Here is a 26,642-nt window from a genome sequence, read left to right as displayed (position 1 = left end):
TCTTATTGCTGTTCTTCTACTTGGAGAATCGTAGCAGAGCTCTGCCTGGGTTTCTCTGAATGGGTGGTGGTGGGGGGGTCCCTGGTCATCTCCCTGCTCCCCACAGATGTCAATGAGTGCCTGACGCTGGGCCTGTGCGAGGACTCGGAGTGTGTGAACACGAGGGGCAGCTACCTGTGTACCTGCAGACCCGGGCTCCTGCTGGATCCGTCCAGGAGCCGCTGTGTGTGTGAGTGCAGGGAGGGGCCAGGGTGGGGTGCTGGGGGGCGAGATGGGACTCTGGGGGTCCACAGGCCAGCTGAGAGCAAAGATGCCCCTAGACCCCAGGCTGCCTCTCCACCTAGGACTGGGCCCCAACAAACCCCCTCTGCTTCATCCTACTGGGATGGAGACAGTCACTGCTTCTCTTTTGGCTTCAGGCATTTCTTTGAAGGCTTTGCAGTTTGGGATTTTCTACCTCCTCTGTTTCTCTCTCATCATTGCTGTCCCATCTGTTGCCTCATCTGCTCTGGGGGGATGTGCGTTGCTGTGATATCTCGCTGAGCTGCGGCTGCCTCTTGCAGCGCCTGAGCCCAGCTGCCTGGGCGCTTCGCTGCAGACCTTTCTTAAAGAGCCTGCCATCCCCAGGGCCTTTCCATAAATCCCGTGGTCCCCGTGTCTGGACGTGCTCTGTGTCCGTGAGCACAGACATGTCACTAGTCATCTCAGCATCATGTCTGTGTGTGTGCTTGTGTGTACACTCAGGCAGTTGTTTCCAGGGACCTCTGTGGTTTCCAGCTGGGAGAGGCCCAGGCTAGCAGTCGCCTGCCCACGGCCCCCGCCCCCCTCCACCTCCCACCCCCGTTTGCCACTCCCCACGGCAGAACTGACATCACAGCCCAGACCAGGGAGGCCTGACCAGGACTGAATAAAACCAGTCTCAACTGGACTCTGCAAAGTAGCAACTCAGCTCAGGTCGGCCACCCCAAGGCTCAACAAAGCTCCCTGCGGCCGGCCAAGCCCTCAGTCTGTGAACTGCCAAGTCCTGGGTCTGCGAGACCACAAGACAACTGACTCGAGCACCACTCTCACAAGAGAGAGCACCCTTGCAAGGGAGAGACTGGACCCAGCGTCCCCAGTGTCCCCAGAGGCGATAGTAAGAGGAGACAGCAAAGGATGAGGGGATACAGAGTGGGGAGAACATGTCAGGAAGAGTTCACGGTCACTAATTTATTAATGCTGGAAAGAGACCCTCCAGGCAGGGAGGCAGAGATGGCCCCGGCTGTTATTCTCTAAGCCCAGTGTGGCTCACGTTCACTGCAGTCCACGGGATTTTGATTCATGGATCTAGCCCTCCGTCCGTCCATCAGCGAGCATTGACTGAGCACCCGCATGAACCAGACACTACTCCAGTTGCCTGGGCTGTGAAGATGGCCAAGGCAGGGCCCCTGTCCTCAAAGCTCCCCATCAGTCCGGTGGTTCTCACCTTGACTCATCTGCCTAGGGAGACCCTGTGGCCCTCAGGGCACACTGCTCCCACGTGGGCCCCCCAGGATGGCTTTTGACAACACCATGGACTGAGAATCTGAGACAAGCAAGCACATCCCCTTCCCTGCTCTCAGCTCTCCCATGTGAGGCTGGGCGTCCAGGCCCCTCAAACAGATAACCTGAGGAGGGGCTGAAGCATCCCTGCAGCCATTCTTCCTTGTGTTCTGTGGGCACTTTCAGGGCCCCAACTTCTAGACCGAGACACAGGCCTGGCCGACCTGAGCCCGTGTGGCCGGCCACTGCACCATCCTCTGCCTTTCCCCTCCCGCTAGCTAACTGCCCACCCTCACCTGGCCCCCATCACTTGCCCACCCCCACCTGCTGACATACCCAGTGACCCACCCCCTCCCGCCCACCCTCACCTGCCGCTGTGCCCGTTGCAGCGGACAAGGCCGTCTCCATGCAGCAGGGGCTGTGCTACCGGCTGCTGGGGCCCGGCACCTGCGCCCTGCCTTTGGCCCAGCGGATCACCAAGCAGATATGCTGCTGCAGCCGCGTGGGCAAAGCCTGGGGCAGCCTGTGTGAGAAATGCCCCCTGCCTGGCACAGGTAACCCTCTGTTCCCTTCTTGGCCCCAGCCACTGAGCTGCTTCCTCCATGCCAGTGGCCGCTGTCCCCCTACCCTGGACCTAACCTAAGGCCAGAGACCCTGAGTCCTCCTCCCTGACCATTTCCTTAACCCGACCTGGGGCCTCTCCCTTTTCGCTGCCACATTGCCTTGCCCCCCAGGAGGGAGGGAAAGGAGGACCCTGGATTCCTGCAGGAACAGCACCCCCTCAGCTGGTCCTCTGACGCTTGAACTTGCAGAGGCCTTCAGGGAGATCTGCCCTGCGGGCCATGGCTACACCTACTCGAGCTCAGACATCCGCCTGTCCATGAGGAAAGCTGAGGAGGAGGAACTGGCCCGGCCCTCAAGGGACCGCGGCCCGAAGCGCAACGGGACCCTGCCCAGGCCAGCAGAGAGGCAGCCACTGCGGGCGGCCACCAGCACCTGGGTGGAGGCCGAGACCATCCCCGACAAGGGTATCTGGTTTGGGGAGGAGGTCTGAGGGCTTCCCCACCCGCTCAGGTTACAGCACCTCAGAGAGAAGTGGGGTGTTTACCCTGGGCCCGTGGCGTCCCACCTCAGGGGCGTTAGGAAAGGGAGTTGGAAACGCAGCTTGGCCTTGGGAACCTGCTCTCATGGCCTGGCCTGATGGAAAGGCCACGCCTCCTCCTTTGGGGTCAAGAGGTGCCCATGTCCCAGAGAGCTGCTGGTGGGGGCTCCATAGCACCACCCCCCAACCACTGCTGACCCTGCCTTTCCATCCCCTGCCCCTGCCACACCGCTTCTGGGGCTGGTGCTGGCATCCTAGGGAATCTAGGGGCTTCAGATCCCCTCCCATGGCCTTAGAGTCAGAGCACTGGCTCCAGCTCAACTGCCTTGGGCCCAGGAGGCATGGGACTGGAAAGATATGGGGCTTGAGGCAGCCCTGGCAGGTGCCCTGGGAAACCATGCAGAAGGCACACCTGGGCTACTGGTAGCATGGAGTCCAAGGGCGCGTTAGAACAGGGAGAACTGTGCGATGAACAAAGTGCTCTGCGAACCAGGAGCAGGCCGACAGGGCAGTCAGGCAGAGCCCGTCACCGTGGTAACTGGGCGCTGGCCAGGAGCAATCCCCGCTTCCCAGAACTGTTGCCTTGCCCTGGAGCCTGGAGCAACCCTGCGTGGCCAGGAGGCTTGCAGTGAGGACCAAAAGTGCGGACTGGCCCGGAGCGGCTGGGACTCCTGTCACCAGGGGCATTCAAGGAAAGCCAGAGGTGTCCTCTTGCCAACTGACCACCTTGTAGGCCCCCAGCCCGGGGATCCTGGGATCTGGGCTGGCCAGTCCTGGACGGGTGGCAGGGGCAGGTAAGACTAGTCAGAGCTGTCTCTGCCACCGGGCCTGCTGTGGACAAAGTAGGGAGGTCACAGAGTGAACCAGCCCTGGCCGTGGGGGGCGGGAGCAGGCAGCCGTACGTGTCCTCCCTGAGTTCACGCTCTCCCCTTTCCTCCCCAGGCGACTCTCAGGCCAGCCAGGTAAGTGAGTCATCCCACCAAGGAGCTGGGCAAATGTGGCAGAGACCGGGACCTGGTAGCCCTGAGGCTGCAGGGCAATGTCACATGAGGGAGGGAAGGGAGAACGATCCAGTGTACGCAGGATTTTACTAACAGAGAAGCCAAGGTGGGAGAGTTGATCCCAAGACCCACTTGTACCCTGAAAGAAGTAATAATCGCAGCTCTGGTTTTTCTGGCAGCTACAGTGCAAGTTCTGTCATTTGAGAAGGTCAGCGGGGGGGGCCCTTCAGAAAGAGAGCAGGAACGTGTCCTTTAGTCCTGGCTGTTGCTCAGACGTTCATCACAGCACATGAGGTCTAGAACTATGTGCTAAGTCACTTCAGTCATGTGATCCTATGGACTGTAGCCCACCAGGCTCCTCCGTCCGTGGGATTCTCCAGGCAGTGAGACGCCTTCTCCCGTTTCTGTGCAGGTGACAACCAGTGTTACCCAGCTATCCACCTGGGTCCCAGGTGAGTGCCTCCTCCTAGTGGCGCCCAGGAAACAAAAGGAAGGGAGGAAAGACTTTAACTAGGAGTAGCAATAGTACACGTGAGCTGATGCCAGAGGCTCGGATCAGGTGAGGTTGCGGGTGATGTCAGAGGTGAACACTTTTCCTGGGAGCTCTGTACACCTAAGGTGTGAGAAGGTCACTGAAAGACGCTGCTGTGCCTTGTGAATACCTCCCCAGCTGCAGCACTCGGTCTGCCCTTTGTGGTGCTGAGACCAAAAGGAACCACAGAGGAATAAAAGAAACCAAAGAGGAAGAGCTGGCTGAAGTGGGGGCAGGTCAGGTCCAGAGGGCCCTGCTCCCAGGCCTGCCTTCCCTCAGGAGATTGTTAGAGCTTTGCAGAGCCTATCAGGAGATGATTAGAGCTCCAAAGAGCCCAGCTGTCTGGCTGGGGACAGGACACTGTTCAGAAGTCAGCTTCAGCTTTCTCTGCTGTGAGGTGGACACGAATGCCTGCCCTGCTGCCTCTTAAGGCAGGTGAGATGTTGGTGTTTGAGGCAGAGCTCTGTAACTCTAAAGTGTTTTGCAAGCAGAAGGAGAAAGCTGAAGTAGGCCTGGGCTTCGGCTTGTCTCCAAGAAGCTAGCAGCTGTGGACGAGTGGCTGTTCCCGCAAGCCTCCGCCTCCTCCCCTGCAAAGTGGAGGGTGAGACTAGATGCGCTCTTAGAGTCTCTGACTTTTTGGAGCCAAGTGGAGTTTCAGGAGAGTAGGAGGCAGAGGAGATGACCTGCCCAGGCTCCAGCCCTTGTTCTAGGAACCTGATGGCAGAGGGGAGGGAAGGGCGCTGCCTGGCATCTCTGGAGGGAATGCTGTCCAGGAGGTAGGAAAGTGGGCAGCCCAGGGGCCAAGGCCCACTTGCACCCCCACCCCTCTTCCCTCCACAGGAGGTGCCCTGGGAACACCAACACCATCAGTGCCTGAACAGGGGATCCCGGAGGCCAGGGAAGAAGCACAAGTGACTGCTCCCACCAATGTGCTGGTGACCCCAGCGCCCTCAGGTACGTGCAGCAGCCCCTCAAGGTGCTTCCAGCTCTCCCCCAAGATGCACAGTGCTCAGTGGAGTCCTGCCGGGGTCAGCACCCCTGGCTGCATCCCACAGAGGGCACGGGGTGCCCTAGTGACCGGAGGAGTCCCGTCTGGAGCACCAGTCAAGCCAGGAAGGAGAAAGAGAAGGGAGAGTTCGCCTTCCAGGAGAACCCCGGGGGACCCTCTCCAGGAAGGGGCGCCTGTGGGGCCTCCAGGATCCCGACTCTTCCAGGCTGTTGACCCCGAGTTGGCTGAGTGCCCTGGTGGCGGGCAGTCTCCCGCCCATGGGGAGGGCCGACTTTCAGGAGGGAAAGTGGTTCTATGTCTAAAGTTGTTTGGCTGCCTGGGAGCTTGTGTCCCCGGCTCTGGCCGCTGCCGCGGTGAGGGGGTGTGGTGCGGGGGAGAGCCCTGGCATACCCACCTTGCTCTGGAATGCACCCTCCTCAAAGCCTCTTTGTCTGGGGACTTGGTTCCAGAGAAGCAGGGCCGGTGCTGGCACAGCTGCTCCCTGCTCACGTGTGTGCTCACGTGTGTGTGTGTGCTCACGTATGCGTGTGTGTTCACATATGCGTATGTGCTCGTGTGTGTGCTCGTGTGTGTGTGTGTGTGCTCACGTGTGTGCTCATGCATTTGTGCCCACGTGTGTGTGCTTGTGCTCATGTGTGCACTCACGTGTGTATGTGCTCACGTGTGTTCACGTATGTGTGTGTGCTCGTGTGTGCTCACATGTATGTATGTGCTCGTGTGTGTGCCCACATATGTGTGTGCTCGTGCTCGTGTGTGTGAACTCACATGTGTATGTACTCGTGTGTGTTCTCACACGTGTGTGCACACATGTACATGTGTGCTCGTGTGTGTCCGCTCACGTGTGTGCTCACATTTGTGTGCTCACTTGTGTATATGTGCTCACATGTGTGTATGTCCACGTGTGTGCTCACATTTGTGTGCTCACTTGTGTATATGTGCTCACATGTGTGTATGTCCACGTGTGTGCTCACATGTGTACCCCCACGAGTGCCCTCGTCAGGGCCTTGCTGCTTTTAACCTCATAGACTGAGGTCACCTTGGGGTGAGGGGTATGTCCTTCAGCAAAGGGAGAGACCCTGCCGGTTGAGGCAACAGTCCAGAGAGTGATTGGGCTGGGAGTTTGGCCTTCCTAGGCCTGAACCGGGATGTCCCCGCTGTCCCCCGCCAGGACCCCTCTTCTCTGGGCTCAGTGCACTGCTCCAGGGAGTGTCCTAGCCCCCCACCGCTCAGCAGGCAAGATGAGCTGGGTTCAGGGGCAGAGCTGGGGCGTCAGCTTTGTGAGGACACAACGCCGCACGCACACAGCCCAGAACGTTTCTCCTGGTCCCTTCGCCCCTCGCCATCCCCAGCCTTAACCCTTGGGGAGGACATGTAGCTCCTGGCTAGGGGTCCTCCTGAGTCCCCAGGCTGACACAAATTCCGAGCCAGGCCAGGGGCAGGGTAGCCTCACACACAGGCCAGTGTGGGCATTCAGTTCTGTTCAACCTTGCAAACACTGTGAAGCCCTGTTATGCACCAACACAGGCCCATCCCGGCCCATTCCCTGGGGTCTCCAGGGGTTTCCTCAGTGCTGTGGGGCTGGGCGGGGACCCTGGGTGTGTAGGCTTCGGCCTAAGACTTACCGTGAAAGCCTCTCTCGTTCATTCAGTCATCTGTTCATTCGGCATGTTTTAAGTGCCAGGTACACTTCTAGTGTTAGGGACACAGGTTCAAACGAGCTATAATCTCTGCCCTCCATGCAGCCTCAGCCCTGAGTCCTGGTGAGTCTCCAAACTGTTTCTGAATTCAGTATCTGCTTCCCACTTTCTACCCCATTACCACCACCTAGGGCAGGCCTTGTTTAATTCATTTTGGCGGGTTTCTAGGGGCCCCTGTGCTTCCCCTCCCACCCCAGTCCATCTGCCACCTTCCTGCCTTTCTGATCGAGGCGTTATATGAGAGATGTAGTCTTCCTGAGATGGCTCTGATTGTACCCCAACTCCCATGACCCCCTTTCTTACCAGCTTGTCTCAATGTGGCATTCAAGGTCCTGCTTAGCTGGCCCCAGCCTACCTCTACCCTCATCACCTGGCAGTTTTCCCAAGACCCTACTCACCAGATCTGTCTGCCTGTCTGGGAGAAACTGGGCAAGGTGTACCAGGGGAGGGAAGCCCTCACTCTTGGTGAGAACTGACCCTGTATTCAGGGTGAGGTCAGCCTGGGGGCCTCAGGAGCGGAAGCCCTTTGCTGGGATGTAGGACACAGGTTACTGGAACCCCTGGGTCTCAGTCAGAAGGATGCGCTACTGCACGCTCCATCCTGGTAGGACTCGGGTCCCTGGGAAGAGGGGCCGTGCATGGGATCTTCTACAATGCCTCGCTATACGTGGATGTGGTAGGACCCAGCCAAGGCTGGGGTGAGGCTCCTGTGCTCGTGTGCCCTGCCCCCACCCTCCCCCATCCTAGTCCACTGCTCTCACCCGTCCCCACCCCGCCACAGCCTCAGCTGCGCTGTCTCCCACAGGCATAGACAGATGTGCTGCTGGGGCCACCAACATCTGTGGCCCGGGCACCTGCGTGAACCTCCCGGATGGATACAGATGCATCTGCAGCCCCGGCTACCGGCTGCACCCCAGCCAGGCCTACTGCACAGGTGTCCACGCGGGCAGCCGGGGCTCGCTCGGTGGCTGGGGTGGGTGGGGGCAGGGCTGGGGGCCAGTCCAGAGGCCAAGGCAACCAAAAGTCCAAGCAGTGCTGTGTGGTTGATGGGCAGAGGAGCCACAGTCCCTGTGGACAAAGCTAACCTTAACCTTGGGGAGGCTGGTCTCTGGAAGGACCATCTGAGGAGTCTTCAGGAGAGTGGGAAGCCACCCCTGGGCCTTGGAGCCCAGAAAAAGAACACCTTTTACTTGGTGCCCTTGGCTCTGAGATCAACCCATCCCTCAGACTGGTCATCTCGCTGTCTGCATAGCAGACTGAAGCCTGACCTGCTGTCTCCACCACGGCTATCCCTGGGAAAGAAGTTTGGAGGCACAACACATAAATCATCCAGTGTGGGCCTGATCCACTCCCCCAGTATTTTATACAAGGGAGACACATCTCCTGTGCCTTGAAGGAGAAAGGAAATGATCACGGGCCCCCAGGAAGGGGGACACGGGGCAGAGAGGGGGTGCAGGACCACTGCCCCAGGCCCTTGGTTCCTGAATGAGCCGATGAATGGACTTCAAGGTCCCCAGGGTCAGAGATTTTTCGTCTCCCCAGTCTCCTCTGCTCCCTCAACCCCTCCTTGCCCCATAGCACCATCCCCTATCCAGCCCTTAGCATGGCAAGTGGCTCACAGCTACCCAGAGAAGGGCCCCCCTGACTGCCCTCCCCATCTCCCTCTGCTCAGATGACAATGAGTGTCTGAGGGACCCCTGCAAAGGAAGGGGACGCTGTGTCAACCGTGTGGGCTCCTACTCTTGCTTCTGCTACCCTGGCTACAAGCTGGCCGCCTCGGGGGCCACACAGGAATGCCAAGGTAAGCTGAGCTGCCCTTGCCCCTTGGAGGGTACAGGACCCCACAGGTGGTGTTTGGGTGGAGGAGGATCCAGGCATCCGCAGCACCTAGTTACAGCGCTGCAGTGTGGGGAATGGGGGGACCGCAGGAACCGAGACCAGGGCTCAGACTTGGACCTGGGAGGAAGCAGCCTACACTGAGGCTGAGGTTGCTGAGACCAGATGGAGGGGTGTGAATCTGAAAGGCAGCAAAATATTCACCACCACTCCAAGGAACTGTGACGGGAGCCGAGAGTATGAGGGGAAACCTGGGGACATGGCTAGAGATGAAGACGAGCAGCCAGGTCCCCAAATTCTGAGTGACAAGGAGTTTCTTTCCTATTGGGTACAGAGGGTGACCTGTGAGGACACCAACTGGGACTCCGGGCAGTCTGGGGAGCAGGGCGCCTTTGCTGGGAGATGCCTACAAGCTTTAAGCTTCCCTGGGAAGCTCTGCGTGGGGTCGCTGGACAAAGACACCTCCAAAAAAGGCCCTTTAATATGCCGCATTTATACCACATGTGAAACACTCCGCTTACATTTTAACTAATGAGTTTACAGAGAATAGGATGCGGTGGTTTCCAAGCAGTGCCGCAAGACTCATAACCCAGTCGGAATCCTTCACCTGGAGAATGGCCCTGCTGTTCTCAGGACTCACGTTTCTGGTTCTGGCCCGGGAGCTGTGTGAGTACTGCAGTGAGTAAGGCGTGGACTCTGGCACTGTGGAATGAAGACGCACTGGTTCCATGGAAGAAAGTGCGAAGGTTTCCCACAGGGATGTTTGAGTGGGGCCAGAATAATAACAGCTACCATTTAATGAGCTGTTCTCATGTGCCAGAGCCATCTAGAGCCCTTTATTTTGTGACGCTCATCATTCCACCCAACCCCATGCAGTAGAAACCCTTATCCCCATTTCACAGTTTAACAAACTGAGGCTCAGAGAGGTGAATTGAAACACCCAGAGACCTCACACCTAGAGCCGTGGCTGAGCTGGAAGCAGAATCAAAATCGACTTGGCCCCAAAGCACGGTTTGCTTCCAACACCCTCCCTCACACACAGACACACACAGACACAGACACACACACAGACACATGGTGAAGGAAAAGAGGAAGCTGAGGGTATTTCAGGGGAAGGGAAGCGTTTTTGCAGAGGGCAGAGCCATGAACAAGCCTGGCGCGCTCTGGGAATAACGATAAATCCAGAGTGATGGGAGCGCCCGGTATGTGGAGGAAGTGGCGGGAACCCACGCCAGTTTGCTGAGTGTCTTGAGCGCCAGGCTGAAGTGCTTGGTCGCCGTCCCACAGACAGTGGCAGCCAGCAGAGGTCTGCGAGCAGAGGGCGGCGGTGCGGTCAGCCGGCTCTCAGGGAAGTGACTCAGGCAGCAGTGCTCAGAACAGCCTGGAGTTATCGAGGGCAGAGGCCTGGGAGCTAAGGGGCTTCTCTGGTGGGCTTTGCAGCCTTGGCAAGTGCTGTGGGCCGGAGGCACTGCTCCCTGCAGGCCCAGCCCAAGGTGCTGGCCCGGGACAGGCAGTGGCTGCTGCATGGAAGGGTGTCACCAGGTCTGACCCAGACAATGGGTCCTGCCGCGTGCCAGCCCGGGTGTCTGGATGTCTCTGCCAGCCTGCCAGCTGGGGGAGGAGGCCGGAGGCTCAAGGTCAGCTCACAGAGCTTCTCCAACAGGGCGTGGCTGCCACCTGATGAGGCCTCATCCAATAACATTCATTTTCTAAATGTTGCTGGTCTCGTAAAAGAGTATCCTCCTTATTTTAAATATTTTTAGTTATAAATTATTTCATTAATTTATCTAATTAATAGAAACCACTACAATTTCGAGAACAAATTATATGACTATTAAATATTTGAGCTTCCCCAATGGTTCAGCGGTAAAGAATCCGCCTGCAGTGCCAGAGACCCAGGTTCGATTCCTGGGACAGGAAGATTCCCCCCACCCTGAGGAGGAAATGGCAACCTACTCCAGCGTTTTTGCCTTGAGAATCCCATGAACAGAGGAGCCTGGTGGGCTACAGTCCATAGGGTAACAAAGAGTCAGACATGACTGAGCAATAATTATTATTAAATAATAATTTAAATTAAATATTTAACATTTGCTTTACTAGTAAATATGAGCATCTCTTCATATGTTAGCCATTGGGTTTCCTTACCTAGAAATTGCTTGTCGTCATCTTTTGCTCAGTTCAGCGGTCATTCCTGTTTTTCCTTGTGGCTGTTTAGGAGTTCCTTATATATTCCAGATACTCGCCTGGGTTTAGATATGATAATTCTTATCTCTTGTCCTCTGCCCATTGACCTTATCCATGTATCCTTCTTTGAACAGAAATTCTTAGTTCTGGTGTATAGAAATTTACCTTTTTTGCTCTATTTTTATGCTTTGAGGGATTTATGTAAAAATTCCTTCCCCACTATAAGTCACAAATACATTCTACACCTTCCTTTATTATAGTCACAGTTTTGCCTTTCATGACATGTTCTTTTTATTTAGTTAGTTATGTATTTTGTTTATTTGGCTGTGCTGGGTCTTAGATGTGGTGTGTGGGATCTAGTTCCCTGATCAGGGACCCAACCCCGGCCTCTCACTTTGGGAGTTCGAAGTCTTAGCTGCTGGATCTCCAGGGAAGTCCCTTACAACATGTTTTAATCCATCTGGAGTCCATCCTTGTATGGGTGTTAAGACTGAGTCTTTTCCACCTCCATTTTTCTCCATAAAACAAGTCCGTTTTCCCAGCCTTATTCATCCAGCAGTCATCCTGGCCCCAGCAGTTAGTGAGTCCTTTAGCAAGTTTCCTTTCCTCTTCCACTGGGAATAGAGCTTCCCAAAGTGAGGACCAGTTATTTCAGAATTGCTTGGAGAGCTATTAAAATGCAGGTTCCTAGGCCCGCCCCAGTACTACTGGGTCAGAATCTCTGGACATGGGCCTCGGAGTGCCTGTTTTACGCCCTCTGCTAGTGACTCCAGTCTGCACTGAAGTGTTATGAGGTATTGCTCAGATGAAAACATTGTCTGAAAACAAATGCTTATAATCCCACTCATGCAATAGGTACTTTGGGGGTTCTGGGCTAGGCACTAAGGGCCTGGGAATAATAAGGCACATTCTCAGAAGTCATGGGGGTGCAGGGAAGCAGTTACTCATCCCTCCTCATCCCTAAGGGAACCCTGGGAAGGGCCATGTGGGTTGGAATGGCGAGGGCAGCCTCACTGAAAGATGGAAAGGAGACAGCCAAGCTGGTGGGTGTGAAGCCACTCCAGGCAAGGAGGCAGAGCAGGCAGAAGCCCAGAAGCAGGTTCCATGTGGCTGCTGAGGTTAGGAGGTGTGTGGGAGGCAGGAACCACAGTGAGAGAACCAGGCAGGGGCCAGGTCATGAGAGATCTCACATGCCGGCAGAGGGGCTTGGGTTTTACAAAGTAGGTTTAGTGCTGGAATAATAATAATAATTGGAGAAGGAAATGGCAACCCACTCCAGTATTCTTGCCTGGAGAATCCCACGGACAGAGGAGCCCATGGACGGGCCACAGTCCACAGGGTCGCAGAGAGTTGGACACGACTTGGAGACTGAGCACAGTAATAATAATTCAGTGCTTACCTCGTGCCAGGCAGGTGCTGTGCTAAGCCCTTCACCTGGATGACCTCATCTCATCTGCACAGAGCCTCTGTGAAGTGTTGAACCATTGCTGGGAGTGGGGGTGGGGGGAAAAGACAAGTCCTCTATTAATTTGGCTGTGGTGGGCAGGGAATTGGGGGTGGCCAGAGCCATCTAGAGTTGATAAATTGAACCCATCCTTGAAATGGGAGCAAGTTTCTGCTGGCCGTCAAACCAAGCAGAGGCATTTGTGTGAACGAAGGCTCAGAGGCTAGACCAGTGGGGATCGGCAAACACAGCAAGGCTGGGGTGAGGCCTTGTGAAGCAGCCTAAGCAGCAGGGAATCCTGGTAGGGCCTTAACAGAGGAGGGCACGACCAGGCTTGGGCTTTCAAGCCATTATAGGGCCCCATTATGCTTTGGGACAATAGAAGAAACCACAGGAACAGATCCACAGCTGCCTAAGATACTGTCTCTCACTGGCTGCTTAATTCCTAACCTTTTTTTTTTTTTTTTTTTTGGCTGCTCCACACAGCTTGCAGGATCTTAGCTCCCCAACCAGGGATTGAACCTAGGCCGCTGGCAGTGAGAGGACCAAATCCTAACCACTGGATCACCAGGGATCACCAGGGAATCCCAATCCCTAACCTTTAATCCCTAACTTTGGGCTTCCCTGGTGGCTCAGACGGTAAAGCATCTGCCTGCAATGCAGGAGACCTGGCTTCAATCCCTGGGTTGGGAAGATCCCCTGGAGAAGGAAAAGGCAACCCACTCCAGTACTCATGCCTGGAAAATCCCATGGATGGAGGAGCCTGGTCGGCTACAGTCCATGGGGTCACAAAGAGTTGGACACAACTGAACAACTTCACTAACCTTTAAGAAGGCCCCTAAGAACTCTAGGAGCAGAGCTCTGGGGGATGTATTGGGGTCAGGAGGGGACTTTGGTGGCCTCCTCGGAGAGTGGCATATCCATTGCCACCTGACTTCAAGACCAGCCCTTACACTGGAGTGAGCAGACAGCTGGAAGGCTCTCCAGGGGCCCCCAAAGTAGCCACCTTCCCTGCGAGAAGGAAACTCACGAGTTTGCAGAGGCCTGAGCTAGGTTAGTCTGACTTGGCCTCAGAGCCCCTGCCGTTCATGGCTCTGGCAGGGACGTCTTCCCTGTCTGGGCCTCATCATGCACATCCTTGACCTTGGCCTCTGAGGGGATGCCCCAGGACCCCCTGCAGGGCTGGCCCCAACTCGGGACTTTTCTGTGTGTTCACAGACATAGATGAGTGTGAGCAGCCAGGGGTGTGCAGCCGGGGTCGGTGCACCAACACGGAGGGTTCCTACCACTGTGAGTGTGACCAGGGCTACATCATGGTCAGGAAAGGACATTGCCAAGGTAAGGAATGGGGTGCCGGCCCCATCATCTCCTGGTCCCCTTCCACCATCTGTTGTCCCTCCCCATCATCTCCTTATCCCTCCCCACCATCTCCTGGTCCCTCCCCATCATCTCCTATCCCTCCCCATCATCTCCTTATCCCTCCCCATGCACTGCCCACCACCAGCTCCCCTTCCAGCTTATGCCTGACTGTTCTCCTTGATGCTGAGCCCACGCCTGTGCACAGAGAGACCTGTCTAGGGATTCAGGAGCCTCTCTGTTCCCTTAGTGGGATTTTGGCATCCTGTTTGCCCTGACAGCATGGGAGCACAGTAACTTTGCGTACATGAGATCCCAGGGGCTCCCCTCTGTGCACCTCTGCCCACCACTTGAGTTGCATGGTAGAGGGAAGGTTGATATCTGGAAGGTGCCTCAGGCATCAAGCTTGATCTACTGGCTAAAGCTTGTTAGGCTGTCAGCTGGACCATATCCTTAGATGACCGTGTGTGGACACGTGACAAATGTTCATGCGTTGGACCAATACATGCTAGTTGAAAAAAATGAATGACTGAGCTCTCATCCCAGCCCCCTTTCCCAGTGTCACAAGTTGGCTGTGACATTGCCCACTGATGTCCTCACAGACTGGCTTGAACCTGCCACCATCATGCCAGCTCCCGGCAGCCCTGCCACTTCCACCTCCCTGCCAGGCTGGGGTGTCAAGGGCTCACAAAAGGCCTGGGTCATGTGCTCCCAACTGGCTGAGACAAGAATGGGTGAGGGTAAATCAAGGTTCTCTCTGGAAGGAAGTCCTGCCCTTGATCCAAAGATAGGTGCAGACTCCTCTCTGCCTCCAGGCTTCCCACGGCCAGGGCTTGCCTGGATTCAGAAGATCCTGGAGGTGAGAGATGAGCCTGTATGTCTGGTGAAGGAAGACCACCCCAGCTTCCCAATGCTGCTACTACAGAAGCAGAGTCACTAGGTGGTGAAGGACAGACAAATCCCTGTCTGAATCCCCAGCATCTCACCTTCCCCTCTCAATGCCTCCCCCTTTAAAGTCAGGCCCACTATGATCAAAACCAGACCCAACTCCCCTTGTCCTCATGAGCTTGCTGAACCACAGACAGTCTGGCATTTTCCAGGACAAGGGAGAGTGAAGGGAGTTGGCATTTGATGGGTGCCTACTATATGTGCCAGGTGCTGGACTAGAGACTCTATAGATTGCCTCATTTAAGCATCCAACATTATTCATTTGGCATGAAACCTGATTAAAAAGTAAAACCAAAGGAAATGAACTAGGAAAATCCAAGGACATCTAAAGTCTCAGATTTATACTAACCAGTCCACATTGAGGGCACAGGCTCTGGTGGAGACAGATATGGGTTTGGCTTATTGTCTCAGTGTCTGAAGATGGAAACCATAATGCCCATCGCAGGGGCTCTGGTTAACCTGCAGAACAACCATGCAAAGGGCACAGGCAGCCCTGCCGCAAGTAGGGGAGCCCATTCTCTCTCATGTCTTGTCTCCCCCCAGTGCCCGAGCCCGTGCCTCTGGATCACCTCCTTCCCTTCCGGAGGAAAGGGCCCAGACACACACAGCTTGGCTGGGAGGTCAGGCTGAGTTCCTGGCCCAGGAAAGACACTCTTGAGTCTGTTGAAAGAAAGACTAATGTAGCCTGCACGCTCCTCCAGGTTTCCACCCGTAACCACAGCCCCGGCCCATCACCCCGGGAGCCCGGTCAATTTCCCCCTCCCTCTTTCTTCTTCCTCCAGCTAAGAAACCACTCTCTCTCCACTTAAACTCAGAGTCTCTGGTGAAGGGCCCGAGTGGTCTGGACAGCAGCCCGTCCAAAGTCTCCATGGTATTTCCGTCGTCCCGCGACTCTGGGTTCCCACGGAGAGGGGCTAGGTTCCCCTGCAGACTGCCAGGGCCCCGCTGTCCTCCACCTACCCCCAAAGTCACCCGTGGGTCCAGCCCCTGCGGGAGCACCGTCTCCACCGTGTGCTCTCACAGCACCCTTCCCTTCTCCTCAAGCAGAGACTGCAGTGCTGGTTAGAGAACTCCACCATCTGCCGGGTATACAGACAGCAGGCTGGCAAGCTGGTCCCTGGAGTGCCTGTTTCCTGGGGTCTTCTGGGGTCTTTTCCGTAGCCTCATGCCAAGAAGATATGAAGCTTTAGTGAATCACATGGTCTCATTCTTTGGTCAGCAAATGTTTCTTGAGCGCCAGCTGTGTCCCAGCCATGGGCCAGGAATACAGCCATAAAAAAGACAGACAGCGCCTGCCCCCCGACGACCAGGGTAAAACCTTTACCAAAACATACCATAATCTTAGGTTAAAATTTAAACCCTAGACTAGGCAAAAAACATCTGGCTCTCGTCCAGGCACTGAAAGGTTGGTGGGACAGCCTCAGGATATCTGGTGACTTCAGAGCCTGTGCTTTTAACAGGGATTCATCCATGGCTTGGCTAGTGGCTCTGATATATCAGCCCCCATTTAGAAGAGGCCCACCTGGTTCAGGTAGAGACTGGGGGCTGCTCTGACCCTCTGCCCCCTCCACCCCCACCTCCCAAGCATGAACATCACTGGCTGGGGCTCTGGCCTGAGGAAGGAAGCCCGTGGCAGTGTGCCCAGATAGGCCGGGTTATGCTGCAGTAACAACCAGCCTCAGTCTTAGTGTCGTGTAGGACATAGCAGACTTGATATCTGACCAAAGCCGCATATCCATCATGAGTCTGCCGGGGGTCCTGGTCCACATCTTCTCATCCTTGAACCAGACTAAAGGAAGAGCATCTTGAATGTGGCCACTGTCCGTGGAAGAAAGAAAGAGCACTCTGCAGGGTTGCACATAAATAAGTGTTTGGGCCCATAAATTACACACGTGATATCCACTCAAAGCTACTGGCCAGCACTAGTCCTCCTGCCCCACCCAACCACAAGGGACCAGGAGGCACAAGCCCACCACAACCCAAAAAGTGAGAGCTGGACTTCTCAGTGAAGCGGCATGTGTCCCGCAGGTCTCCTAATGCCCAACATAACGCACTTCCGGCACCACCTCCACAGGTGTGCCCAGAACACTTGGGGCAGGGCAGAGCTCAGAGCCCTTTGCTCCCGCTAAGTCTAACCTCCTTCCGATGTTGCCTGACCCTGCAGGAGAGGTCCAAAGACTCCGTTTTTCCTCGGTGTGGTCTTAGAGGAGGATCCTTGCCTCCATCTCTTTCTCTTCATCCCCGAGTCTCGCATCCCTGAAGCAGACTTGCGGCTCATTCCCAATGGCTTTGCCCATCTTGCTTCCGGTATCTCAGCCAGGACCGGCAGGCCAGGGTGCTGGCCAAAGCTGGTGGCCCTAGAACCTTCATTTCTTCCACCTCCGCCTTGTTCTCTCCAGTTCTGTTTTTACAGAAGCTTCTAGAATAGTTTAGCCTGGTATCACCACAGCCCAACTAGGGGTTCTTGGCCCTCTTTCCTGAGATGAGCCTTATCTCAGTGTCCCTGAGATTGCCCAGGAGTTCTGGGTGTCTCCTAGCACACACACCCCTGAAACACCCTCTGCTCTGTGTATGTCTTCCTCATGTGGACCCGTAGCATGAAGTTTTGGCCGTGAGAGGTGACCGGTTCCCTGGGCTCTGATGGACCCGGTCTTCTGCAGACCAAACAACCTCAGAGGAGATTCATTTTCACCCTCCACTTCTGGCCCATGTCCTGTTTTATCATGACAGCTGCTCCTTGAGTCCTTTTGCAGGAAGCCTGTGTTCTGACCCTTGGCCCTGCCTCCTGCCTTTCTCTTCTCCCTGGGTGCTGACCAGGTCTTCCTCCTAGTCAGTAGGGCCTCTGAATCTCCATGAATGAGCAGGTGGACTTCCTGCGGGAGGGCGACAATTACCCATGCAGGGAAGGTGAACTGTCCTGTTTCCTCCAGAGCTCAGTCAGTCTGTCTGTAGTGAAGAGTGACTGGGAGCCTGCACACTGGGCCAGAGGAGCTGAACATCTTCCTGCCGTCCTGACCCAGAGTTCAGTCCCTGGGTTCCGACCTCTCCAACTCGGCCCAGGTATCTGGGGTGCCTTGGAGGCTGGACTCCCCAGCATGCCGGCTTCGCATTGGGCAGAGCCCTGTGTGCTGTCCCGGGAGCAAGCTCGCCTTCCGCGCCTTTGTTCTCATCCCCCAGGACTGGCTCCTCTCCCTCCATGGCTCACCCCTCCTCCTGCTTGTCTGATCGGTGCTCAGACTCATCCTTTCAGGCTGGCTTTCCTGAATCTCACCAGAGTGGGTGTGGGAGCCCTACGTGGTTCTCAGCTGGAAGAAAATTCCCCTCTCCAGCAGCCTTCCTAGCCTCTGCATCAGCCTCACTCTGCACCAGCCTCAGGGCTGGTCTTGGCCACATCAAAGATTGTGGGAGTCATCCTTTGTCCTCGTTTCCGGGTGCTGGGAAGCCTGTTTTGCCTTCATTGCCCAGCCAGGATCTATCCTGGGGTCTCTGGGGCCTTCTGTGCCAAGCACGTCCAATCCCATCATCGTCACCCCTTGTAAATGAACAAGGGAGAGACGGAGGCCCTTCCCAAGAGTCCAGCTCACGACTTCGAGCCCTCTCACCCTCCCCAAGCTACTGAGAGCACAGCCTCCTGCAGCAGGGCTTCTCCCTTCCTCAAGGTCTTCCATCTTTCTTTTGTCCAGGACAGTGGGTGGGAGGTGGGGCTGGGAACACAAGAGAGCACTCACATTTTCCTGGTTTCCATCTGTACAGAAACTGACATCCTTCCTTCTCCCCAACCGACGGCAGGGTCAAGGATGTGTTCCTTCACAGCGCGCCCATGGGCCGTGGTTCCCAGAGATGACCAAGACAGGGGTTGTTATTTTTGCAGATATCAACGAATGCCGTCACCCTGGCACCTGCCCTGATGGGAAATGCGTCAACTCCCCCGGCTCCTACACTTGCCTGCCCTGCGAGGAGGGCTACAGGGGCCAGGGCGGGAGCTGTGTAGGTGAGGGCTGCCTGCCAAGGCACGGAGGGGGCTGTTTGGCCTGGGGACCCTGGGTTGAGCCCACACTTGGTGGTGGGGGGCGGGGGGAGGCGTGGGCAGAGGGAAATGGCTTGGAGGCTATGGTCTTTCGTGACCCAGCTGGGTTTCCAGATGACGCTGGGGATGAGGTGGGTGTGCTTCAGTTACTGGTGCTCTGCCCTCTGAATCAGCCAGGGTGGGGGGACCCTTAGGCTCCTTGGCCATATCCGTCCAGGAGCTACATACAACCCAAGGTTCCAGAGGCTTCTGTGGCTGGATTCTGCTAGGTAGGCTGAAGGTGCCATGTGTCTTTTGGAAGAGGCTGATGCCAGTGGTGTGGAGGAGGGGTCTTCTGCCCTCCTGGACCTCAAGAGCAACCTCTAACACCAATGCCTAAGAGAACGGCGGGAGCTCTTCTCTGGAGGTCGGGGTGGGGGGCGGGTTGCATGTCAGCCATAGGAGGAATGCACTTTCCCTCAGCCCCCGCAGGAAGAAGGGCCCAGGGCTGGGGATGCCAGGAGGGACTGAGTCGTGAATAGAGACTTTGAGGCTCTGGAGAGGGCAGGCATTTCCCAGGCCTTTGGGACTGCCGCTCAACCGCCCATGCAGAACTTGGCCTCTCTCTGTGTTACCCACTCGCCCGCTGAAGCTGGTGGGTGGGCTGAGAACTTGGGGTCATACCCATTTGGTTGGCGGGGAGGAGACCAGAGAAGTTCAGACTCACTCTAAGGTGAGGCAGAAGTCTTAGACACTTGCCTCCAGGTGTCCTAAGATGGGCCAAACCAATCCCAGGACTGGGTGGGGAACCTGGCCCCCCCTTTTCTAGGAACTTGCAGGGTGCTCTGTGTCACTGGATGGAGCTGAAATCAGCTCAGGGATGGAAGTTAGTTCGGCGGGGGAAGGGCACCCAGCCTAGGTAGATGGGTCCAGGAGCAGGAATGACCTCTGGTCCTTCCCAGGGTGCTAGGGCCCCTCGGACTGCTGGTTCTCCGGCCTCACAATGGAGACACTCGGCCTGATGCTGGAGGCTGCGCGAGGGATAGGAGGCCAGCTTGGACTTCTCTCCCACAGATGTGAATGAGTGTCTGACCCCTGGGGTCTGCACCCACGGAACATGCATCAACCTGGAGGGCTCCTTTAGATGCTCCTGTGAGCAGGGCTACGAAGTCACCCCAGACGAGAAGGGCTGCCAAGGTACAAGGATCCAAAGCGCCCTTTGTCCTCCATGACACGTCCGCCTGCAGCTCCTTCCCTCTGGCCCACATCCCTGAGCTGACCCAACACAGCGCTGCTGCATAGACTATCTTTCCCCGACACCCCCCAACCCCACCCCACTCCTCCCTGTCAACCTCCGGCTAGCCTGGCATGTCTGTCCTGCAGAGAGCCCCACACAGAGCTCAATGGCCTGTTTCAGATGTCGACGAGTGTGCCATCCGGGCCTCGTGCCCCACGGGCCTCTGTCTCAACACGGAGGGCTCCTTCACCTGCTCGGCCTGTGAGAGTGGGTACTGGGTGAATGAGGATGGCACCGCCTGCGAAGGTAACCCTGGGAAGGGGGGTGGCCAAGGGTGACTGAGAACACAGGCCGTCAGACCTCCCAAAGAACCCTCCGTTTGTCCTCTGGTTTGGGGTTGATGCTGGGGGTCTCCAGACTAGGCGAGAGGACTTTGTGAATGGACTTGAGCTTCTGTTTTCTCCATGAGGACAGAAAGAGAAGGGAGTCACAGAGACAAGAGGGAAGGAAGCTCATGGCTGAGCCGCCCCAGAAGCATCCCCGGGGAGAGGGTACGGGGGTGGCCTTGTAAGAGGCCCAGAGCCAGGGGCTCCCCTTCCCCGGGGGGCCCACAGAGTCCGTCAAGCACAGAGAGGAAACCAGAGGCGCAGGGTGGTTCTGGCCTGGCCAGGTGGAGGGAGGCATCCCCGGGCCCGCCGGGTGACTGACTGGCTGACTGTCTGCCCTAGACCTAGATGAGTGCGCCTTTCCTGGAGTCTGCCCATCTGGAGTCTGCACCAACACCGCCGGCTCCTTCTCCTGCAGGGACTGTGAGGCGGGCTACCAGCCCAGCGCCCTGGGCCACACCTGCGAAGGTGAGGGCCCCCGACAGGGAGCAGGAGACTAACCCTTCACCCTCAGAGAAGGGAGTTCGCCTCAGATGGTGGGGGAAGCCTATTCTCGCCCTCCCTCCCTAAACAGGCGTCAGAAAGGCGACTGCAGATCTGGGTCTAGGGAGCCAATGAGCCACTGGACCAAAGCTTCAGTGCTTGTCACAATCACGGGGAGTTTGTTCGATCGACATGCGGCTTCCAGGCCTTGTCAGACCGGCTAAGTCTGTCTGTTGGGGATGGGGGTCTTGAGATCTGTTATCTAACAGGCTCTTCAAGAGTTCCTTTTAAAGGCAGGTGCTGCGACATTATCCTAAAGACCCTGGCCGGTACCGGGCCATCTGTGAAAGAAAGCAAAAGTGTTAGCTGATCAGTCATGTCTGACTCTTTGTAACCCTACGGACTGTATGGACTGTAGCCTGCCAGGCTCCTGTCCATGGGATACTCCAGGCAAGACTACTGGAGTGGGTTGCCATTTCCTTCTCCAGGGGATCTTCCCACCCAGGGATCAAACCCAGGTCTCCTGCATTGGCAGCCGGATTCTTTACCAGGGAAAAGAATCTGAGCCACCAGGGAAGTCCCAGGGCAATCTGTAGGCCAATTTAAATAATCCACTTTCTGTTACCTCCTCAGGTTCTCTGTATCTGCTTCCTTGGCTTATTTCTCAGTTGTTTTCCTGTTGTTTCTGCAAAATCTCAGCCATGATGAGGGCAGTAGGGTTTGGCCACCTTAGGCCAGGGTTGCTGCTGGAAGAGACCAGGTGTTCCCTGGGTGGGCACAGTGTGGGAAGCGGGAGGCCAGGGGAGCCTGCCGGGCTGGGCTGGGGCAGGATGGAGGGAGCTGCATCCATCCTGCTCCCCAAAGGCTCCCTCGCCAGCTTCTCCCAGCTGTGCCAGTTTACAAGGGGATGGTGCTCCTTTGGGTCCAGTCTCCTCTGGCAGACCTCTAGGTCCTCTGGAGACCTCCCTGTTGATCCTTGCCCTTGGGAGGTCCTCCCATCGGTTCCACCTCCCCACCCCACCCCTCCGTACTACCATCTCCTCGTGTGGCCCTGCAGATGTGGACGAGTGTGAAGACCCCCAGAGCAGCTGCCTGGGAGGCGAATGCAAGAACACGGCTGGCTCCTACCAGTGCCTCTGTCCCCCGGGCTTCCAGCTGGCCAATGGCACGGTGTGTGAGGGTGAGTGGCTCAGGTCTCCCCGGCTGGGGACGGGGTGGGGCGGAGGGTTTCCCTATGCCGTGCGCTCCCCGGGGAACGTTGCCCCCCTCCCGGGGGAGACACCACCTGCTCATCTGCCCACAGATGTGGACGAGTGTGTGGGCGAGGAGTACTGCGCACCGCGCGGCGAGTGCCTCAACAGCCACGGGTCCTTCTTCTGTCTCTGTGCTGATGGCTTCGTCAGTGCAGATGGGGGCACCAGCTGCCAAGGTGAGAAGCCGGCAGCAGGGGCCATTAGGGGTCATCCCACGTACTGACAAAACGCTCGCGGTCCACCTGGGGTGGGAAGATGGGAGGCTGAGGGATGAGGTTGGCAGCCAGGTGTCAGGGAGGGTCTCTGGAACCCTCCTCCAGGGCCTGTCCACGATGCGTACAGCAGGTGCCTTCACCCTCTGCCCTGCCTGGTTCCAGGGCTCCACGCCCAACGGCGCCTCTGGCTTCCAGCTCTGGTCTCTCGCTCAGATCTTCCAGCCCTTTTCTACTTCGAGCCACTCCCTGGCCCTCCTCTGGGCGAAACTGCCCAGGGCCCTGGGGACCCATGGCTGGCCCTGCTGACAAACGTCTCTATTCTAGATGTGGACGAGTGTGCAGTCACTGACCGGTGTCTCGGGGGCCAGTGTGTCAACACCGACGGCTCCTTCAACTGTGTGTGTGAGACTGGCTTCCAGCCCTCCCCAGAGAGCGGGGAGTGTGTGGGTAAGGGCTCCAGGGGGTAAGCAGACAGGGCTCTGCCCCATGTCAACAGACAGACACCTCCACCCTGCCAGCTCCTCAGCTCCCTGGGGCCAGGAACCCCAGCTTCGAGCACTTTCCATAGATTAATTATCCAATGGATAATGTCTTTATTCAGCCTCTTCTGACTCAGGGATTGCCCCCAGGATGTCCTTGTGCTGTAGCAGAGCATACAATCTAGTTTTTTAAAAGCCAAATGGATGCAATAGACATTTACACCACCTGGGTTCAGTGCCTTTTGCTGGGACAAATAGACAGTTATGGATAATCTTGAAACTAAGCAAGGGAGACATATGAAGACAGCTCTCCATAATACACTTTGGGAAAGGTTTTATATAGAGAGAAGTCGACACTGCTGTGCTGTGGAGGGCAGGGTGCAGGGGGAAAGGAGTGTCACAGAGGCTGAGAGCTTTCCTGGACAATCAGGCCTGCGGCTCAGGGGAAAGGGTCCTGAACTTGATGTTTTGGGGTTGAAATGAGCATAGTGGTTTGGAACCAATCAAGAACCTCAGAAGTTGAGGGGCACGACCTTGTCACGCCAGAGAGATGGGGTCAGGGTAGTGACCTGGCCACTTCTGTCTCCTCTCCTGGCCCTGGGGACAGACATTGACGAGTGCGAGGACCTCGGAGAACCGATATGCGGGGCCTGGAGGTGTGAGAACAGCCCTGGCTCCTACCGCTGTGTCCTGGGCTGCCAGCCTGGCTTCCACATGGCCCCGACAGGAGACTGCATTGGTAAGTGGGGACGGGGCGTGCGGGCTGGGAGGCCGAGGACAACATCTACTTTTCACGTACCTAGCTAGAAACGATTTTTGCAGCTGTTTGTGTGTTTTCCACGGAGCAGTGCTTACACAAAAATTGAGGAGGACTGTTTAGTTTAGTTTTCTCACCCTGTGTTCAGAAGTTAGTGTTCAGAGACCTTGGTGTTAATGAGCCAGATAAATAAGTATTCCCAGCAAGTAGAGAGCACAGCCTACACTGTAGCCCGCCCTGTCCCGCAGACATAGACGAGTGTGCCAACGACACTGTGTGTGGGAGCCATGGCTTCTGCGACAACACCGACGGCTCCTTCCGCTGCCTCTGTGACCAGGGCTTCGAGACCTCGCCCTCCGGCTGGGACTGCGTTGGTGAGAAGCCTGTGGCCTAGCCAGCTCTGAGCCAGGGAAGGGAAGGCTCTCGGGCCCTTGACCCCGTCTCCACAGATCTTGGCTGCCCTGCATAGAGGGGCCCTAGGGCCCTCCTCCTGAAAGGTTCAGGGTCACGTGGGCTCCACTTGGAGCCCTCAACACAGAGTGACAAGGAAGGGGGATTTCAGCTCCCCCGACAGAGGATGAGTTGGTTGGATGGCATCCACCGACTCGACGGACATGAGTTTGAATAAAACTCCGGGAGTTGGTGATGGACAGGGAGGCCTGGCGTGCTGCAGTCCATGGGGTCGCAGAGTCAGACATGACTGAGTGACTGAACTGAACTGAACTACAGGGGACCTCGGGCTTCCCAGGTGGCTCAGTGGTAAAGACCCCACCTGCCAATGCAGGAGATGTAGGAGACGTGGGTCCGATCCCTGGGCTGGGAAGATCCCTTGGAGTAGGAAATGGCAACCAACTCCAGTATTCTTGCCTGGAGGATTCCCATGGATAGCGGAGCCTGGTGGGCCTCAGTCCATGGGGTCACAAAGAGTGGCACCCGATTGCCCAGTGGAGCACACACACACACCCACTGGGGCATCGTGGACAGGTTGATCAGGGAAGCAAGGCCGCCCTTCTACCAGCAGGGGGAGCAAGCACACTAGTGAAGGTGCCACCTTTTCCCAGAGACTCAAGGGTTCAAGAGGCACGTTTGGGGAATGTGCAGGAGGAAGCCTTCCTCCTTGTCCATTTATGGGCCCTTTTCTGCCACCCTTCTCCCTCCCTTCCCATCCCCTCTGCTCACCTGGTCCTCCTTCCTTCGAAGTCATACCCACTTCCCGCTCTTCCCCAGGCCCTAGCCTGTTTCTTTGGGGGTTGGGCGGGGGGTGGCGAGGATGAGAGGGGGATCTGCCCGCGGGGCTGGAGGCAGGGGCAGGGGCCTGGGCCTCTCCCTCGCCCGCGAGCCGGTCCTCCTGTCTGGCAGACGTGAACGAGTGTGAGCTCATGCTGGCGGTGTGCGGGGCGGCGCTCTGCGAGAACGTGGAGGGCTCTTTCCTGTGCCTCTGCGCCAGCGACCTGGAGGAGTACGACGCTCAGGAGGGCCGCTGCCGCCCGCGAGGGGCTGGAGGTGAGCCCTGCGCCCCACCCTCACAGTGCACTCTCCCCCCACCCCCCCTCCTCGCTGTCTGGCGTACACAGTGCTTCCGCTGCCCCAGCTGCAGGGCTGCGACGACCCTACAGGAGGCTCTAGAAGCTCTAATGCCAACTGGGGGGAGGGGGCAAGGAGCTCAGATTGAGCCTTGGTTGTTATTGTTCAGTCGCCAAGTCTGAGGTCACTCTTCGTGACCCCATGGACTGCAGCACACCAGGCTTCCCTGTCCCTCCCCGTCTGAGCCTTGGAGGGACCCTCAGTCAAACCCCAGGAAGCTTTTGGGTGAGGGAGGCCCAGGAACTGAGCTAAGCTCCACTCTCCCGTCCCACTCCACTCCAGAGCTGCCGGTTTCAAACTCTCAGCCCAGGACTAGGATTCAGCTGGCCTTCTCTGACTTGGGGGAAAGCTAGCAGGACCTGGAACAAGGAAGGGTGGGAGGGTCAGGGGTACAGTGTGACACAGAGGAATGGAACGGTGTACCATACCATGCTCGTATGGTGTGATGTGCGGGGGACTGGGGCCACCTCACTGCAGGGGAGGAAGGCAGGATGGTATCTTGGAAAGAGCAGGGGTGTGGCACCAGAGGAACTGGGGTCACTTCCCTGCTCTGCCACTAGGTGGCCCCTGCAAGTCACCTAGCTTCTCTAAACCTCAACTGCCTCTTCTGTAAAAGAAAGCTGATGATAATAAGCTCTTCATAAGGCTTATCAAGCGAGATAGTAAGAGTACACTGTACTTTATAAATGTTTAAAATTTAAATAAATTCAAAGGCCAGGGTGCCCCAGGGGGCCATGAACAGATGTTAACAAGGGGCGTCTGTCACACACAGGTCCGAGTGTCCCTGAGGCCCGGCCAGGGGCACACCCACCAGGCCCTGTCCGCATGGAATGCTACTCTGGACAGAAGGACCAGACGCCCTGCTCCAGCCTTCTGGGCCGGAACACCACGCAGGCCGAGTGCTGCTGCACCCAGGGCACCGGCTGGGGAGATGCCTGTGACCTGTGCCCAGATGAGGACTCAGGTAAGGCCCCCAAGGGTCCCAGGTTCTCTCAGAGTCGGCTCTGCAGGGCGACACAAAACGAAGTAGGGGGTGGTGTGCAGAGTCTTTCTCTCTCTGAGCTTGGATGCCTCCCTGCACAGTCGAGTTCAGCGAGATCTGCCCTAGTGGGAAAGGCTACATCCCTGTGGAAGGAGCCTGGATGTTTGGACAGACCACGTACACAGGTAACCTCCCCAAGACCCTCTTCCCCAAACGCCACTCACCTCAGTGGGCCTGGCCTGGTCCCCCAGGAGGCCTCTGCATGCAGGCTTCGCCTCTCCGGTTGCTTCTAACCTTCCTGTCCCAAGGCTACAGATCTACAGATCTTTAGCTGGAAGTTCTGACCTGAGCTCCTCCTGGATTGTCCTGGCAACCCCACTTTGGTTTCTCTGCTCCCCACGAGGCTGAGTTCTCCAGGAACAAGCTATGATGCCTTGACTAACCCACTCCCAGGGCACAGGGACAGAGGCCAGAAGCAGCTGCTGATCTCCCTGGCCCCACTTACAGAGCCAGAAACTTTGGGGAACTCATCCTCAGAAAGGGTGGTTTGGGTATGGACTTATACCTGAAACTGGAAAAGGAAACAGCAGAAACGGAAATGGTTCTCCTTGAGTGCTTATTATGTGCCAA

The 26,642-nt window shown here is 56.8% G+C and overlaps 1 protein-coding gene across 4 annotated transcripts in view; it reads left to right on the top strand.

Moving 5' to 3' along the window:
• LTBP2 (latent transforming growth factor beta binding protein 2) overlaps positions 1-26,642 on the top strand; it is a 109,858-nt gene that overhangs the window by 76,293 nt on the left and 6,923 nt on the right. For 3 of the 4 annotated variants that reach the window (XM_061429441.1, XM_061429440.1, XM_061429442.1), the window contains exons 10-30: positions 107-229; positions 1,911-2,075; positions 2,334-2,549; positions 3,566-3,585; positions 4,037-4,076; positions 4,997-5,110; positions 7,668-7,796; positions 8,535-8,663; positions 13,545-13,664; positions 18,502-18,621; positions 19,711-19,833; positions 20,054-20,179; positions 20,602-20,727; positions 21,800-21,922; positions 22,046-22,171; positions 22,535-22,657; positions 23,297-23,428; positions 23,695-23,820; positions 24,806-24,949; positions 25,803-25,994; positions 26,114-26,197. In XM_061429441.1, coding sequence (XP_061285425.1) covers positions 107-229; positions 1,911-2,075; positions 2,334-2,549; positions 3,566-3,585; positions 4,037-4,076; positions 4,997-5,110; positions 7,668-7,796; positions 8,535-8,663; positions 13,545-13,664; positions 18,502-18,621; positions 19,711-19,833; positions 20,054-20,179; positions 20,602-20,727; positions 21,800-21,922; positions 22,046-22,171; positions 22,535-22,657; positions 23,297-23,428; positions 23,695-23,820; positions 24,806-24,949; positions 25,803-25,994; positions 26,114-26,197 — 2,601 coding nt within the window. The remainder of the gene's footprint in view (positions 1-106; positions 230-1,910; positions 2,076-2,333; positions 2,550-3,565; positions 3,586-4,036; positions 4,077-4,996; positions 5,111-7,667; positions 7,797-8,534; positions 8,664-13,544; positions 13,665-18,501; positions 18,622-19,710; positions 19,834-20,053; positions 20,180-20,601; positions 20,728-21,799; positions 21,923-22,045; positions 22,172-22,534; positions 22,658-23,296; positions 23,429-23,694; positions 23,821-24,805; positions 24,950-25,802; positions 25,995-26,113; positions 26,198-26,642) is intronic. The other variant, XM_061429443.1, reaches the window with a different exon arrangement.

Source organism: Bos javanicus, chromosome 10 (assembly GCF_032452875.1).
Source record: "Bos javanicus breed banteng chromosome 10, ARS-OSU_banteng_1.0, whole genome shotgun sequence".
In the NCBI taxonomy this organism is placed as follows: Eukaryota; Metazoa; Chordata; class Mammalia; order Artiodactyla; family Bovidae; genus Bos; species Bos javanicus.
The sequence above is the reverse complement of the archived record's forward strand: the minus strand, read 5'-3'. Positions and strand labels throughout refer to the sequence as shown.